Here is a 16,515-nt window from a genome sequence, read left to right on the forward strand (position 1 = left end):
GCCTCATCAGTATGTTCCCAGTCATTAGCAGTGATTTAGTGACTAATTGCCTCCAGACTTCCTAATTTTCATGTTTTGTGATACATCTTCTACTAGAAAGATATTAAAGTGTGAGAGAAAAAAAACACAGGCTGGTATTTATCTAGGCACTATTATCAACTAGCCCAGGCTATTAAGCAGTTTGAGTTTGCCCTGATAAGCAAGAACTTTAATGCAAGCATCTGAATGCTGCTGGAGATACTACAGTTAAATTAAAGTTGCAATAAGAACCCTCATTATGCCATTACAGAGTACGGTAAATAAGATGCAAGATGGAAACCCACAAAGATTTCTGCAGAGATACACGGATTGGATGGGGCGCAGAAGAAATCTGATTAGTTTTAAACCTCCTCTGGAAGTTACAAAGCTTTTTGAATGGGAAGCTGCCATCCCCAGCACTCAGATTTATCACTATCAGTAGCACAGTCCTCGTTGCTGTTCTAATTTCAGCCAAAAATCATTCGGCTATGCAAAATAAAGAGACCAACTCTCTTCTGCTGGGGACCAAGCACTGGCACAACTCATTTGCCCTTCTAAAACCCATTTCACAACAATGTACAGTCAAGTCCCTTGTCCCAGCTAACACAACTGGGCACTACATACCAGAATAGGTTTCTCATAGAATCATTAAGGTTGGAAAATACCTCCAGATCATCAAATGCAACTGTGGACCCATCACTACCCTGCCCACTCACAGAATCACTGAGGTTGGAAAAGACCTCCAAGACCATCAAGTCCAACTGCTGACCCATCATCACCATGCCCACTCATAGAATCATAGAATCATTAAGGTAGGAAAAGACCTCCAAGATCATCCAGTCCAACTGCCAACGTTGGGTCTATTGGTTGAGTCTTAATCCAAGGTTTCCTGCCACGGTTCCAGCAGATATGAGCTCACCATTACTCATTTCTTTTTTCATGATTTCTGATCTTAAGAACACTCATATTCAAGATCATCACAAAGTCAAACCACTTTTGCTTCTTCCAATAAAGAATTTACTTACTAATCACATTGTTGACTGAAATTTCTGCTACACATTGTACGAAACAAAACAAAACAAATCAAATGGGCAACTGTAGCACACAGAAAACATCTGTCAACCAATGCCAAAATGAAATAAAATGAAGTTCCCTTTGTAGATTATTTTCATACAGCTGCAGTGAACTATGAAAGAGCTATCAAAGGCTACCTCATCAGCTAATTCTGAATGATGGGAAAAGGTGAGCTGGAAATCTTTTGCAGTATCCCAAAAATGGAGCTGGAGTAATCTCTTTCTGGTGCTGTGTGGGCTTGCCTGGAAGCACCAAAATTTGGCAGGAAGGCAAAGGTCTACTTAGAACATCATGAACCTGCAGCTGTAACAGGCAGATACATGGCTGCTTTCTATATGTATACCCAAAATATCACTCCTGGTGACCAGACTCGAAGTGATCTAGGTCGCAATGAAGGTGAGGGAGGTAAAAATGGGTGAGAACTGGAGGAAAATCAGAAACACATCACCAATGAGAATGGAGAAAGAATGATCCAAGACCTTCAAGGAGGGCAGCAGTCCAAAGGCTCTTGGATATGACCTGGACATGACTTTGGTGCTTGAAGTTCATGGTGTGAAAGTTCAAAACCAGGAGTTGGACTCAATGATCCTCAAGGGTTCCTTCCAACTCAGGATATTCTATAATTTTATGAAAATCAATGCCACAAGACTTGGCCCTTGGTTTACATGAATAAGCCTGGAGAGGGCTTGTAACCTCTAAAACCAGCCTTGTCTCCCTTGTATACCCCATGTAAAGTGGAAACGGGGCAAAATGTCCTATGATTTGCATCATACATGTAAAAAGCATATCCATAGGTAAGACTTGGTGTTTCTACCATCCGAGTCCAAAACAGTTGCATGCAGAACAGATAAATTTAAATCTTAAATGGTTCTTTCCCTTGCATGAGCAAAAGAAAGTGAGGTTTTCAAGATGCAGTAAAGTGATGCCTTCTCATCACTCTCCTGTTGTGGGTGTATAAAATGGATCAGCTCTTTCTTTGGTGATGTGCAGATCCCTAAATGTCCAACTCTCAAGAATGCAGGTGGATAATTGTTTTGAGTTTGATTCTACTAATAAAAGCCCAAGTGAGTTTTATATTCAGTGCAGAATGAGTGGGGCTCAGAAAACCTATTCTTCTAAGGTAGTCCTTGAAGATTTGATCTAAATAGAAGAGAAAAGGGAGATGTCCCTGACCAGCTGAATAGCAGAAGTCATTCTCTTCATGGTGGAGATGGGTTGATTATTGGACTAGATGATCTTAGTGGTCTCTTCCAATCTTAATGATTTTATGATTCTTCCTCCTCCCCATCCTTTGACCAGCTAATCTGTTTCACTCATTTGCAGTTTTAATGAACATCACCTCCAGGTGGCTTCTGTGCAGCCCTGTGTCACAGTAAGAGGTCCGTGAATTATATCACGCTTTCCCTCTGCCCAGGTACGGTCACATCTGCACATGTTTGAGATCCTGCTCTTCCCTACCCACTGCTACAAGCTCTTTCTGAATCAAAGGAGACTGGAAATTGGAAGCAGCTGTGATAGGATCACAAAAGAAATAAGATGGAGGTATGGCCAACAGAGGGAAAATCTGGGATGGCTCAAAGCTTAGCCTTCCCCATACCCCTCCCCGTGCTCACGCTGAGCACAGAGGTTTTATATTAAGGTTTCTTGCACTTCAAATAGGCCCCCTGGTAGCTGGATATGGAGGAGCTTCTCAGCTTGATTGGGTTTAATTCAGCATAACAGAATCATGGGGTTTGGAGATGAGTGCTTCGAGCCTGGAAATCTGCTCCTGCCGTGGCTGCTTCTCTCCAGGCATCAGCAGTGGGGTGATATGAAAGAAAAATCATCCAAAATTAAAACCTGTTTTAAAAAAAAAACAACTTTGTCTGTCCCAAACTGACAGCATAGGGCAAATAATCCACATGCGAAGCAGTTGTGTGAGGTCTCATAGGGTATTTGAAGGGCTTTCAAGAGATGAGCAAACCTTTGTTCACCCAAGGATGCAACGCTGAAGTCCCATAGGTACCAATCTCCCACCCAAAAGTGAGCGGGGAACAGAGCCCCAGAATATGGCCAATGTCAAGGCGAGCACATCTGGATGGAAAGAGGAAGGCTGGGAGGAAGCTCTCCCACTCACAAAATCTGAGCACAAAATCTGAGGTTGCAAAATCTTTGCAACCCCCAGCACATCCCCAGCCTCTCTCAGATTCAATCTTGACTGGTTTTGAAAAGATGAGATGAAGGAGAGGTATGGGTCTTCAGGATTTCCATGGCCAGAAGACGTTCAACAACCCATGTTTCATCATGGGACCAAAGGAGGGTGAAGAGGTACCTCAAAAGACCAACAATCATCTGATGTCTGTTGAGAAAAAAATTGCTCTCCATCACCAACAGAGTAATGGATAATTAAGAAAAAATCCCGAAGACATTTAATTGGTAGCTGATCCTAACACAGTTAATGTGGCTTTTCCTAAGTATTAGGAATGTGTTAAATCGAATGCATCAGATACGTGAAATGAAAAAGCTTTACAGTAGGAACCTGTTAAACTTCCACCAGAAAAGGAGAAAAGAACCAACGTGATGCATCACAAGACGAGAAAAAAATGGGAACAAATTGTCAGCAAAGAAAAAGTCCCTGAATTGGAATTTTCTATAGAAAAACAAGCAGCTGTCACTGCTGTCACTGTGGTCTTTCCAACCTTAATAATTGATTCTATGATTCTATGCTTGGGGACAGCTGGGCAGTCCCAGCATGGCTCAATGATGAGCATCCCTGGCAGAGCCCCGCTTCCCCCTGATTTATCCCTCTACAATTTCCCTGTGCGTTTTCACTGTTGTTTAATCTCACAGTGTCTTACTGCTTAACAGTTCCCATGGGGGAACAATTTACCCACAGGCTTCCAAGCAGCTGATGGAAACAATATGAAGATAGGTATTTAATGCAGCACGTTCACTAATGTACACCATGGGGGAAAAGCTTATTTAATACCGAACAATTTTACAGATGCAGCAGTTAGAATGGACCAGGCTGACTCACTTGCCTTTGCTGTGACACGCTGCTGGAAAACACTGGTGCTGCACCAAAACCCCTCTGAGCTCCATTCTTCCAAATACAATTTATTCCCCAATAAACCAAAGTTTGCATCTGCAAAGCAAACTGCAATTTACCTGCTCTGCAGGGACATCTCCAGTCCTAAGGGTTGCGGTATGTAATCCTATGTGCAATCTCAAAGCCATGCAATTAAATACTAAATTATCAAAAATTAAATACTAAAGCAGCAGTGCATAGTCTGATTTTTGGGTGGTCCTGTATGGAGCCAGGAGTTGGACTTGGTAATGGGTTGATGGTTGGACTAAGATGACCTTAGTGGTCTTTCCAACCTTAATGATTCTACAATTCTATGATCCTTGTGGGTCCCTTCCAACTTGGAATATTCAGTGATTCTATGATTCTAAGTATGTCAGCACCCTTAGTATTGTGTATTATTTTGGAAACCACATTTGGGCACAGCCAGGAGAGAAGCTTGGCAGAGAAACCACCTTTTGGACCACCTTACACCCATCAGACTAAGCACAACTCATCCAGTGTTCAATTATATCCAATCCCATGGCAGCCTTTCAATGGATAGGCTCTCCAGGGTGGCTGCCAATGGGGACAGGAGGATTCTGCAGGTTTCACTACCATGGACATGTCCCCTTGTTTGTCCCTTGCCATTGGGGACATTCTATAATGCCTTGCACCCACTAGCGTCATGCCATCTTCCTCCATGAACTCATACCCCAAATATAAGCAAGAGAAACCCAATGGAAGGAGAGATGGGGGATCAGAGTAGTCTTTACCCTAGAGCAACTAGTTAAAACAGGACAACTCATTTTAACAGCTAAAACTTGGTAAAACAGGAAGAGACCAAACTCTAGCAAAAAGTATCATCATTGGAAAACCCTGGGGAGCACCTGCAAGTGGCCTCATTTCTCCTTCCTCCTCTTTCCATTTCCCCTTTGTTGTTCCTGTGGCCTGAGGGGACTAGCTTCACCCAACAGGACCATTTTGTGGGGCTGAAGAAGGTCAGGGAGCTCCAGGCAATGTGGCAGTCAGATTTCCATGGGTGGCACCACCCTAATCAGATTACTCATTGCATCCTGACACACAACGCAAGAATGAGCGAGGATGCTGAGAACCGAGATTCTGACTTTGCTATGAACTCCCTTCTGAAAATAATTAATACTGGGTATAACAATGACCTAATGAAGGATGCGGGCATGTACTCCTACAGGAGCTGTCCCCTTTCTTCAAGGGCAGAGGACCTGTTTACAGCCTATGTGTCTAAAAAAAGGATTTGGGAACTCAAAACTAAAGTTTTCTCGCTTACTCTGGAGGTGTTCAAGGCAAGGCTGGATGGAGCATTGGGTAACCTGATCCAGTGCCTGAATTAGAATAACAGAATCATAGAATATCCCAAGTTGGAAGGGATTTATAAAGATCATCGAGTCCAGCTCCTTAGTGGTTGGCAACCCTGCGCACAGCAGAGACTGGAACTATACGATCTTTTGAGGTCCCTTCCAACCCAAGCCATCCTGTGATTTTATGATTCTGATGAAGGCAGATTGAGCCAGGTCCCCATAACAAGACTGGCACCATTTGTATGAAAAATGCACAAAGTTGGAGTCAGAACCCATGGGATGGGCAAAGCCCAATCATGTCCACCTGAGCATCCTGCAAAAAATTCCAGAAAACACTCAAGATGTGACACTGCCAATGACATGCGATCAGTTGTGAATAATTCAAGGCATTTTTTATGAAGGTCCAATAAAAAACAGGACAGGGAGAAAAACACAGCGGGGAGAAGAACCCAAGGCAACACACTGCCAAACCCAAGCAGACCTCAACTCATAATTCCCAGATGTCCTCCCCTTGGAGTTTATCCTCAGAGGATGCTGCACTGAGTGCTCAGGCTGTGGGCAGATAGCTCTCAACACTTCTCGGACAACAGCAACGCAGAACAAGAGGAGATTTACTCCAGGCCTAAATTATTCAAAAGAAAAGGGACTGCGCATCTTTAACAAGGCATCGTTTTATGAAGCAAGGTTAACATTTTTACTTGATTCAGTAGAATATTAGAAACTCTCCGGGGTCCATTTGAGGACTTTCTACTTTGAGCAAAAGAACGGACTCAGCACTTTTTATATTATTTAGAGAATAAAATTAACCCTTAATGGCCCAACCTGCTATTTCTCCTCCCCAGTTAAATATGGCCCGCTCAGCAAGTTCTCCCCATATATAATTACAGGCTGCTATCCATCATCTGTAGGAGAATGCTTTTCTGACACTCCAAAAGTGACGCAGTAAGCACTTTTACTAATAGAATAAATATTCTAAATATCTCTTTTATATTTTCATTTAAATTGGAATATTTAAAAATAATTGTAGGGACGCTGCCCGTGCGGCTAGTGCTGCAGGACAGCTATGTTTTTCTTCAGAGGAGATGTTTACCCTGCACGCAGACCCCTCCACACACCGACGCAAAAAAGTAATTAGCCAAAGACTAATTTATTAGGATTTTCCTCCATTCTTGCTGATGTCTTGAGTTTCTTACAGTCCCTACTTTCAGCTTTTCTTCCTCCCGTTTGCTTGGTTTTTGCCCTGTAGCCACTTCTCCCATCTGGAAGGGATGAGTTTGCCTTGATGAAGGCACTTGGTTGTGTTTCAGCAAAGGGACAACTCAAGAAACATGTAGACGTGGCACTGAGGGATATGGTTTAGTAGGAAATATTGGTGGTAGGTGGACAGTGGTCTCATGATTCCATGAGTGGACATAGAGGGGATGGGTTGACAGTTGGACTTGATAATCTCAGAGGCCTTTTGCAATCTTAATGATTCTGTGATACTATATGGAGGCTTTACATGAAGTTCACCAAGCACCTACAGCTTTTCCCACATTCATCCACCCAAACACATCATGGCTTCACTGTCTTTCCCTTTGTGCAAAGCTCCATTTTGGGCATCTCCTGCCAGCCAGCCTTCAAGCATCATTGTCTTCCCTTGGCTTTTCAACCCTCATCTGCTCCCAGAGATGTTGCTGAGATCTTCCAGTGTCTCCATCAAGAAGGGCTCCTGGGATGGAGAGAAGGATGAGAGCCCAGATCTCACCCAGATCTCAACAACTTCAGTGAACAGCAGCTCAAAGCACATGGGATTCAGAAAGCTGTAGGAGCAGCCACTCTGCGAAACAGTGCTTAGGCAGCCACTTCTTCATGCATAACTATTAAATGCAATAAAATAATATTGCTCCATAGGCCCGCTGAGGCGTTTTTGGGATGGTGCCCTGCGATCTGGCAGACTTTATGTAAACAAAATTATTGTTTCATTAGTGGCTCAGGGTTTTTTTTTTTGGCTTTTTTTTTTTTTTCAGTTGAAGAGCTGAATTAAAGCAGCATTTGCAAAACTCCTTAAGTGTCTGAAGTGTTTTGGATGTGGTACCCGGAGGCTCCAGCTTGGGGAGTTGCTCGCTGAAGTTTGTGTCTCATACCGTTGACTCACGGAAGTGGCTGAACCAACACAGGATATTCTTTTCGTGTTTTCTTCCATGTAAAGCAAATGCATCCTAGAGGTTAAAGGCAAATGTCCCAGAGGGAACAGAAGGGCTGCTATACTCCAGCCTCATCAGCGCTGGGTTCAGATGGTGCAGGGAGGTTCAGGTTGGACATTAAGAAAAACTTTTTCTCCAAAAGAGCCATTGGAACAGGCTGCCCAGGAATTCTCTGGTGGAGTCACCATCCCTGGAAGCATTCAGGAAATGTGGAGATGTGGCACTGAGGGACATGGTTTAGTGGGCAATACTGGTGGCAGGTGGATGGTTGGACCAGATGATCTTAAAGGTCTTTTCCAACTTTAGTGATTCTATGATCTTCATAAATCTCAGAGTCTACTTCTGTTCACTTATTCACTCTGTTGGCAAATTTCCTATCTACTTCTCAATTATGACCGTGCACTGCACAGCTTGGGGACTCTGATGTGATCATTGGGAGTTTGAGATGGCAATGGGAGGAGCAAAGTAAGGGTGATCCTTATGTTGTTCAAGGGATCCAAAAGAAAATAATGTGTTTTAATGTGACATTGAGAACACAAAGAGGCCAAACAAAGTATTAAGTGAATAGAAAACAGCAAAATTGAACCAGGAAGGTATGAAGCACTCAGGAAGTACCCTTCCTCAACCCAACAACAGGAGCCATCCTCTCCAGGAAACATGGAGACGTTGCACTGAGGGACATGGTTTAGCGGGCATGGTGAGGATGGGTTGGGGTTGATCTTGATGATCTTAGTGGTCTTTTCCAGCCTTGATAATTCTATGATCCTAATGCCCCGGGATGCTCAGCAAGGCAGTGGGAGACCCCTACAGCACTTAAGAAGAAAGGGGTTGATGAGAGATATTGGACAAACCCCAGATTTCATTTTTTAACGCAAGAGCCTCAATATTCCACTGGAAACCAGCAACTGTCAGCCAGCTTCAGGTTGTCCTCTGGGAAGGCTAAGCAATCCCAGGCTCTGTGTGTTACATACAGCGCCATAAGTTCAGGGACACCTTACAAATCAACCATGGGTGCACACCAAATCCCTGCAGCACTTCACCACATTGACCTAAAGCAGAAGGATATGGGGATGGGAGCCAGATTCTAGGAAATCCCCTCCCAGGAACCCATCTGGGCACATCAGGAGGCTCAAATGATGTAGGCTACAATAAGAAGGGTGCTGCTGCTGCTGCTGAAACTGAGCCCCAGGAGCTCATGCTCAGTTTTAATCCACCACGGAGTCACTGTGACTGTAAATAACCATTAAGTTCTGCATAAAATAGAGCTCAGAGTTCTCTCCTCTTGCTTTTCATCTATTTAACTGAGCAGTGCCTGGGGCTGGTGCTATCTGCACAGGGATGCACAAGACCAGCACACGATTGTGAGCTGCAACCTCTTTCATTTGTTTCCCCTTTTTTTTTTCCATGCCTGTAAGGAAACAAAGCCACTTTGCCCATAAACCTTTGGAAACGCATCCAGGTGTTCAGCAGCTTCCAGCTCTACGGCTCCCTTTGGTGCCATAGCTTGCATGAAAAACAGCTGGTGGCTCACCAGCACAGTGCCCTCTGCCTATTTTAGAAAAAAACCCAAATCCGTCACTGCAGGCAGAGAGGGGATGGTTGCTGTTTTTTACCTTTTCTCCCATAGGGCAATAGCCTTTGAGAAAATCCTGGCACACTTCTGCCTTCCTGGACACATAGACATGGCTGTAGGGGCAGTTGCTGTTGTTGCAGATCCCCTTCAAGAAGTAGGAGCACACTGGCATCTGGAAGAGGAAAGGGTGAGAAGCAGAGGATGAGAAACCCACATACCCATGGCTATTAGGAACTGTTCCAATGCCCAGAACTGAAATAAAACCATGACACACATAAAATAAATCTGTGCCTTTTGCCAACCACTGATCCCCAGGGTATTTTTAGCTCTTCTGTTGGGTTCTCGCAGCACAGCTCCATGACATGACATGGTCCCGCTGTCGTAGCATCCCAGAGGATGATTGCTGGAAAGCACAACACTGCCCTTACAAAACTCAGCATAGCAAAGGGATGGGGTTGTCAGTGGCATGGGGCGGATTTGTTTTCCCTGCAAAGCTCCCAAATAACCTTGGAGGAAAGGGCAGCAAACACCATCCCAAGAGATGATGCAGAAGCAGAGGGTTTGCCCCATCCGAGACACTCTTTCCCATTGGGGTTTTCCTCTCTCTTATGTGGGTTTTCCAGCAGCATGACAGTAATCCCACAACTTAACAAGGGGGGAAAACTGCTTGCAAGCATACTTCGTAGGGGGGTATATTACATGCAGGCAACAGCCCAGCACCCCTAGAGCGACAGGAGGGCTGGAGCTGGAGGAAGGATGCCCCAGGAGAGGAGAAGGAGGAGGAAAGCTGTCCCAGTACACATGCTTCTTGATCCCCAGCTTTAGCATCACTATGACAAACAGTGAAAAGCAAGAGAGCATTCACCCACCGCCTCAAACTGCAAACTTCACCTTCTTCCAGCTGTTATAATTAAAAACAAATTACCAATCTGCAGCAATATGTCACCATCCTTAACTCAAAGTAACTTCCCAACCTTAGAAGCAGCTTTGCAATGTGATCGGTTCGTAACCTAAATGCTGTTCCATCCCCTAAACACTGTCCCATCCCCTAAACACTTTCCCATTCCCTAAATGCTTTTCCATCCCCTAAATGCAAAATTTACTTACTGCTCAGTGCACTATCGATCCCTCTGCTCATCCCAGTGCTGCTGCTTCGAGCGTCCCCAAACCAATACTTACCCTTCTGCAATAAGTGTGTGTGGAAAAGTCCCTTTCCCTGAAGGGCACGTTTAGGGTTTTAACTAAATTGGCTCATTTGAGGCAAAGAGAGAGGGAGAAACAGAGGGAGGGGGGAGCAGAGGGGAAAGAAAACAAAGGGTGCTTTAAGAGAGAAGAGTTTATTTTTAATTGTCTTTTAACTGCAGACATTAACATAAAGGACAGGGCTCTGGGGCTATCTTTTTTGTTGGTGGTGGTGTGACCGTAAATGATTCCCTTAATGTAGTTTTTGATATAGAGCCCAAATTAGCTCTAATAAAAAGGGATAATAAAGCCAGCTCTTATACAAAAATAAACTCCTCCTAGCTGTCAAGCCTGAGCCATTATCAAGAGGAAGCAGCACTCTCATTTCAATTAACCTTGTTTGCACCCCACTACGTCCACACAAATAACAATAACATTAATTCAAGGCACTGGTGCGGTGCGTCCATATTAGACAGCTTTGACTATGTACATGCTTTGGAGCCAGCAGCTAATGAACCCGAAACTCAACGTGAATTTCCAAATTGCTCACAACAGAGTTTTGAAGCTCTATTAGGGAGAAAAATGCTGATTCTTTTCGAGTTCCTCAAGGGGAAAAGCTGTTGTAGCAGCAGCGGGCGGCTGCTGGAGTCCTAGCCTCTTGCTAACCTTCAGTCACAAACCCATTCATTCAGATTTATGAGTTCCTCTAAATCACAGCGACATGCTGGAGGCTCTGCCCCATTGCACAGAAGAGGAATCAACTCTGCCCAGCATCCCCTACAGGGTGAAAACCCCACTAGCTCCACATTCCCCTATCCCCCAGGTAGGCTCCCTGTAATTTTTCCACTGCTCAGAGGGGCAGATTTGCTTTTGAAGCCATCTCCAGGGCACAGTGTCCATCTGAATGAGTACTCTGCCCTGGGGTATCCAGCAGAGAGCATCCTTGGAACAAGACCACAGCTGGAAAGCACACAACGGGAAGAAAGGATTTGGCTGTTTGGGATGCGGAAAAGCTCTCTGCTGGCTCACAGCCGAATCCACAGCCTCTGTGTATAAAACACAGGGATTTTCCCCATTTTATCATTCTATGATTTTCAGTGGGGAAACCGATGCATAGAATGCTCCAAGTTGAGTGCGAGTTTTGCCCTCAAACTAACAGCTTCAGCCCCCAGAAAAGCCCTTCTTTTCCTGGACCATTCTTCTCACTTCCCACCAAGGTGGGATACATGACGACAACCCAGACAACCTGAATGTCTGGGTGCCCCTAAAACCCCAATGTGACATTGAGAACAAACTAATGGGGCCATTGGCAGAACCTTGGACAGCGCTTGGGAACTCTCAATCAACACCACTTCGCCATTAAGCACCTTAAGATAATTAACTGCAAATAATATATACGAAATATTAAAATATATAATAAATAATACAACAGATAACAGGTAATCAATAATAAAATAGATAATAAGGGAAAATCCCAACTCAAATAGCTGAAGGTAAGCCACTCACTCACGCTGAACCCAACAATTTGCCCAGCAAAACTCGCACACGGGGAAAACGCTGCCTTTCTCTGCCGAACAACTTCACCTGTCTTCCTCCCTGGTTGATAAATGAGGGAATCACCACCTCTGCCTGTAATCACCCGGGTTAACAGGGAGTTACAGGAGCTCAATAGTGGAGTCGCCTCTTGCTTTGGGCAGCTGGCTCCCTGTGGCCATAAATCACAGTAAGCATGCTCCAGCTCCTCGGAGGAGCTTGTTTCTCTTCTAGACAGTGCTGACGACAAGCACAGGGCAAGTGGAGACCTCTGAACTGCTCCAGAGTGCCTAATCCTGCAAAAAGTAATCCTTCCTTACAGAGTATGATCTGTGTGGCTATAAACACTTCCTCCAACAAGATTTGTTTTAGGGTCGAATTGGAGGGCTGTCACCTGCCTGCTTCTTATGTTGATGCAACCACTCAGCCTGGGATTAGATGATGATCAGGACCATGTGGGACTCATTTGGATATCTCTTAAGTCCCAAATCTCGTGCAGCTTTTTGTCTCGGGATCATCACCTGCTGAAATACCCCGGACCCATTAACTCATTTTTATAGATGGATGCTGAGTATCCTATGAAGTCTGGATCTGTATGGAATCAACACCAGGCTCCAAAACCTGCTGAAATACCCAGGACCACTTAATTCACTGGTATGGATGGAAGATGATCGTTCCATACAGTACCAATCCTCCAGCTCAGAGGCACTGGTAATGGGTTGAGTGCTGCCAGCAATACTTGTATATTAATTATTGCAATGTAAAGAAATTAGCAGCATGTTTTAAAATCATCCTCTCCCAATGCCTGCTTCAAATTTCTGTCAATTATAGCAATTCTGGATATGCCAACAGCCATACAAACAGCAAGACTCTTTGCAAACATTTCTCCTTTCTCACTTCTTTATTTCTGAAGCCGGTCTTCACATTATAAAGAAAAAAAACAACTTCAAACAATCCTCCTTCTTTCTATCAGTCCTCATACCCATTGCTCCTTGTCATGCCATGAGTCATGGAGTACAGCTGTCCCCAGTCTATCTTCTCTATTTTATATACTCATGATTAAGTGACTCTGAAGAAAGAGACATGTAAAAAACATATGGTGCTTTGTGTCTCGCTCGGAGCGACTCTGCTCACCACCAGCATAACTTATGAGATCCTCAGTGACAACAAACGTGCCGTATGCAGAGAAGGGGGAAAAGGAGACGAGAAAACTATGAGGGAGGAAAAGGAGACAAGAAAATTGTACGTCCAAAGGCGGTGGTGCACCCTCCCTTTCCAGTGATGCTCAAATGGAAGGGAGTGAAGAAGGTGCTACAAGGGCAAATTCATAAATATCCCAAGCAAGATGAAAACAACAATGAAATCAAAAGCCATTCTGCCCAACAGTTTCACTGCCTAGCCTTTGCAGAGAGGTGAATGTATGCCCAAAGGCTCCTGGATGCTGTAACGTTGTCCTTGACTACTAGCATGGGGTGATTTGGAATAAGGATGATCCTGCACAGGTAACTAAAGATTAGATGCTGTAAACACTGCTCCTGTGCTCTTTCACTGTGATCACTGGAGTTAAGTGCTCCTTAACCCAACACATGTCACTGATACTTCCAGTAGCCCCAGGTGCTCCAGTTTCCAATCCACTGCTTAACACACTAATCTACTGATTCACCACTCTGGTTTAAGCGGCACACTCTGCTCCCATTATAAGCCCTGACCCTGTAATGAGCCTGAACAGCTTGGCAAGCAAAGTACAGATGAAATCTATTTGAAACACTCTACAACACAGGCTTCCCTACAGCCATCATAAACACCTCTGTAGGTCAGCTCACTAATAAAGCCACAGTAAACTTGTAAGGAAGCCATACAGACCTTGTCCTTGGAAACTTTGTGGGAGAATGGACACTTCCCGTCTGTCTTCTTGCACGTGCCACGGAGAAACCTGCCAAGAGACCAGAGGGAGAGGAGTGGGTGTGAGAATAGGTCAAAAAAAGCTATTTTTCAATAATGAGTCTCTTGTCCAATACATACAACCGCTGAATTAAAGCCCATAACAAGCCTTAAGTCATAGAATCACTGAATGGCTTGGGTTGGAAGGATTCTTAAAGATCATAGAATCATAGAATGACTTGGGATGGAATGGATCTTAAAGATCATAGAGTCACAGAATTCTTGGTTTGGAAGGGAACTTAAAGATCACAGAGGCATAGAATGGTTGGGCTGGAAGGGATCTTATAGCCTACCCCGTCCTAACACCTGCCGCAAGCTGGCTGCCACTCACCAGATCAGGTTGCCCAAACTCCATCCAACCTGGCCTTGAGTATCTCCAGGGATGGGGAAATCACAGCTTCTCAGGGCAGCCTATGCCAGGGTTTAACCATCCTCTAAGAATTTCCTCCTAACACCTAACCTAAATCTCCCTTTCTTTAAACAATTCCCCACTGTCCTATCATTATCAGATTGGCATGAACAAGATATAAATGGGAACATGTAGATGTAAAAAACATTTGGTTGATGGCAGCTGGATTTGCAGATCTTTGCAACCACAGCATAGCTCCTGAATAAAGGGCAACCTAAAACAAACACAGACTGAGAAAAATAAAAGATCATGAGAAAAAAATATAGAATAGGATTGTATTATGAGATAGTGAGTGCAAGCAAGTGAAATCACCTTAAAAAAATCTAATAAAAAACTGCCTTTCCCTCCTATACGGTCTCCCATCGAGCTTTGTGCAACCCACAAATGATTTCTCGTGCAGCAGCAATTTTAAGGAGAAATTACTCAAAGAGTTCATCAGCAGAGTTGGCTTTTCCACGCTTTTTAAACGACTAATAATATAGTTTAATCAACTGTTGGGCAGGTATAATGAACTGGCAACATTAATCAGTTCTCTCATAATAAATTACTAGGTCTCTTAGCTGCATAGCATCACAGGCTGAGGGATTCAAACTTGTTGCATGGAGTGGATGGGATGGTCTTTCTGGAGGCTGGCTAATATTTTAGTTCCAAATTCTACCTTGCAAACTGTGATGGCATTATCAAATTGACAGTGGTAACTGATGCTAAGGATTATTATTCTAATTATATTTAAGAAATGTTGATTGGATCTTATTACAAATTCTTAAAATACAAAACAGTACGCACTACTTTAATTTTTTATCTTTTTAGGTGTCAGAAGTATCATAAGAGACATAAGTGCATTAGCGATGGTATCCATTTCCAAGATGTGAAACAAGTATTTCTGTAGTTCCCATAGGTCACACAAACAACTAAAGCATGCGTTCTGGTTGTGTGATGCTTAATTATTATGAATAGGTGAGAAAAGTCATGTAAATTCAGAGAAAAAATTACTGGAAGAGATTAAATAGATCAGGATTCTCCTGCCTGGCAAGTCTGGATAGAAAAGGAAGATGACATAAGAGTTATAAAAGATGCCTAGAAGATGGTTAGGGAATTATTAACCTATCCTTCTCATGACCTATGGACAAGGAGGTGCCTAACCTAGAAGAGAAGCAGCCAGCTGAGGAAGCATTTTTCATGGAGCAGTTCCCATGTTCTTCTATCTCTATCATCAGGAGTTTCCCTGCAGAATGTCACATAAACAAGTACCAAAGCCAGCTCATGGCCCAATGATGGGTCATAGCATATGGTTACTGCGTCCATCCATACCTGGTGCAGACAGCCACCTTCTCTGGATCATGGATGTAGGGGCAGTTCTCCCCACGATTGCACTTGCCAAAGCGGTTGTAGTACATACAGTATTCCTTCTTCTTCTCTTTCTTCTGCTTGGCTTGACGGATGATGGCCAAACTCCGCTGAACAGCACGACTAAACAGAGCAAGATGGACACACTGAAGTAACATTTCCAGCTTCAGTACAACAATATCACACAATGACACACAGAAAATGCTTCAACAGTGCCCAAAATCACAGAATAGACCAAGTTCCACTTTGAAGAGAGGGTAAAATATTCAGAAAATTCGTACTGGCCCTAGGCTCTTAGGTCTTTCTGGTTTTTTGCACTTTAGTGTGGATCGTTAAAAATCTGGAAGATTAGGCCAATTTTCCAGGAAATGTCTGCACTTGGTATAGAGTAGTCCCACACTTTAAGCAATCAGATCCAGTGAAAGATGGTATAAGTGTTGGACTAGATGATCTTTAAGGGTCTTTTCCAGTCCATACCGGAAATCACTTCTGCGGAACACCTGGGAACTCTGGGGAACAAGAAGGCATCCAGTAGTCAGCCAGGTGTCCTTAGGGTTGGGTAGGGTAGAGTACAGTAGAACAGAGTAGAGAAGAATAGAGTAGCCTTAGAGTAAAGTAAAACAGACTAGAGTATCATAGAATCATAGAATCATTAACATTGGAAAAGATCTTCAAGATCACTAAGTCCAACTTATCTCCATCATGCCCACTAACTATGTCCCCAAGTGCCGCATCTCCACGTTTATCAAACACCTCCAGGGATGGTGACTCCACGATCTTCCTACGCATTCAAGGGGAAGAATAGCTTCCTAACAGGGGAGAGGAGGGAAGAGGAGGAGACAGGAGAGGGGAGGGGAGGGGAGGGGAGGAGA

At 43.9% G+C, this 16,515-nt stretch overlaps 1 protein-coding gene across 4 annotated transcripts in view; it reads right to left on the reverse strand.

The window, feature by feature from the left end:
- ZC3H3 (zinc finger CCCH-type containing 3) overlaps positions 1 to 16,515 on the reverse strand; it is a 162,833-nt gene that overhangs the window by 23,105 nt on the left and 123,213 nt on the right. For all 4 annotated transcript variants that reach the window (XR_002435289.1, XR_002435290.1, XM_021387474.1 and 1 more), the window contains exons 7-9: positions 15,608 to 15,766; positions 13,810 to 13,879; positions 9,272 to 9,403 (exon numbers count right to left, since the gene is read on the reverse strand). Coding sequence is in view for 2 of the 4 variants with exons in the window: in XM_021387474.1 (XP_021243149.1) it covers positions 9,272 to 9,403; positions 13,810 to 13,879; positions 15,608 to 15,766 (361 nt within the window). In the remaining 2 variants the exon portion in view is untranslated. The remainder of the gene's footprint in view (positions 1 to 9,271; positions 9,404 to 13,809; positions 13,880 to 15,607; positions 15,767 to 16,515) is intronic.

This window comes from Numida meleagris, chromosome 2 (assembly GCF_002078875.1).
Source record: "Numida meleagris isolate 19003 breed g44 Domestic line chromosome 2, NumMel1.0, whole genome shotgun sequence".
NCBI lineage: Eukaryota > Metazoa > Chordata > Aves > Galliformes > Numididae > Numida > Numida meleagris.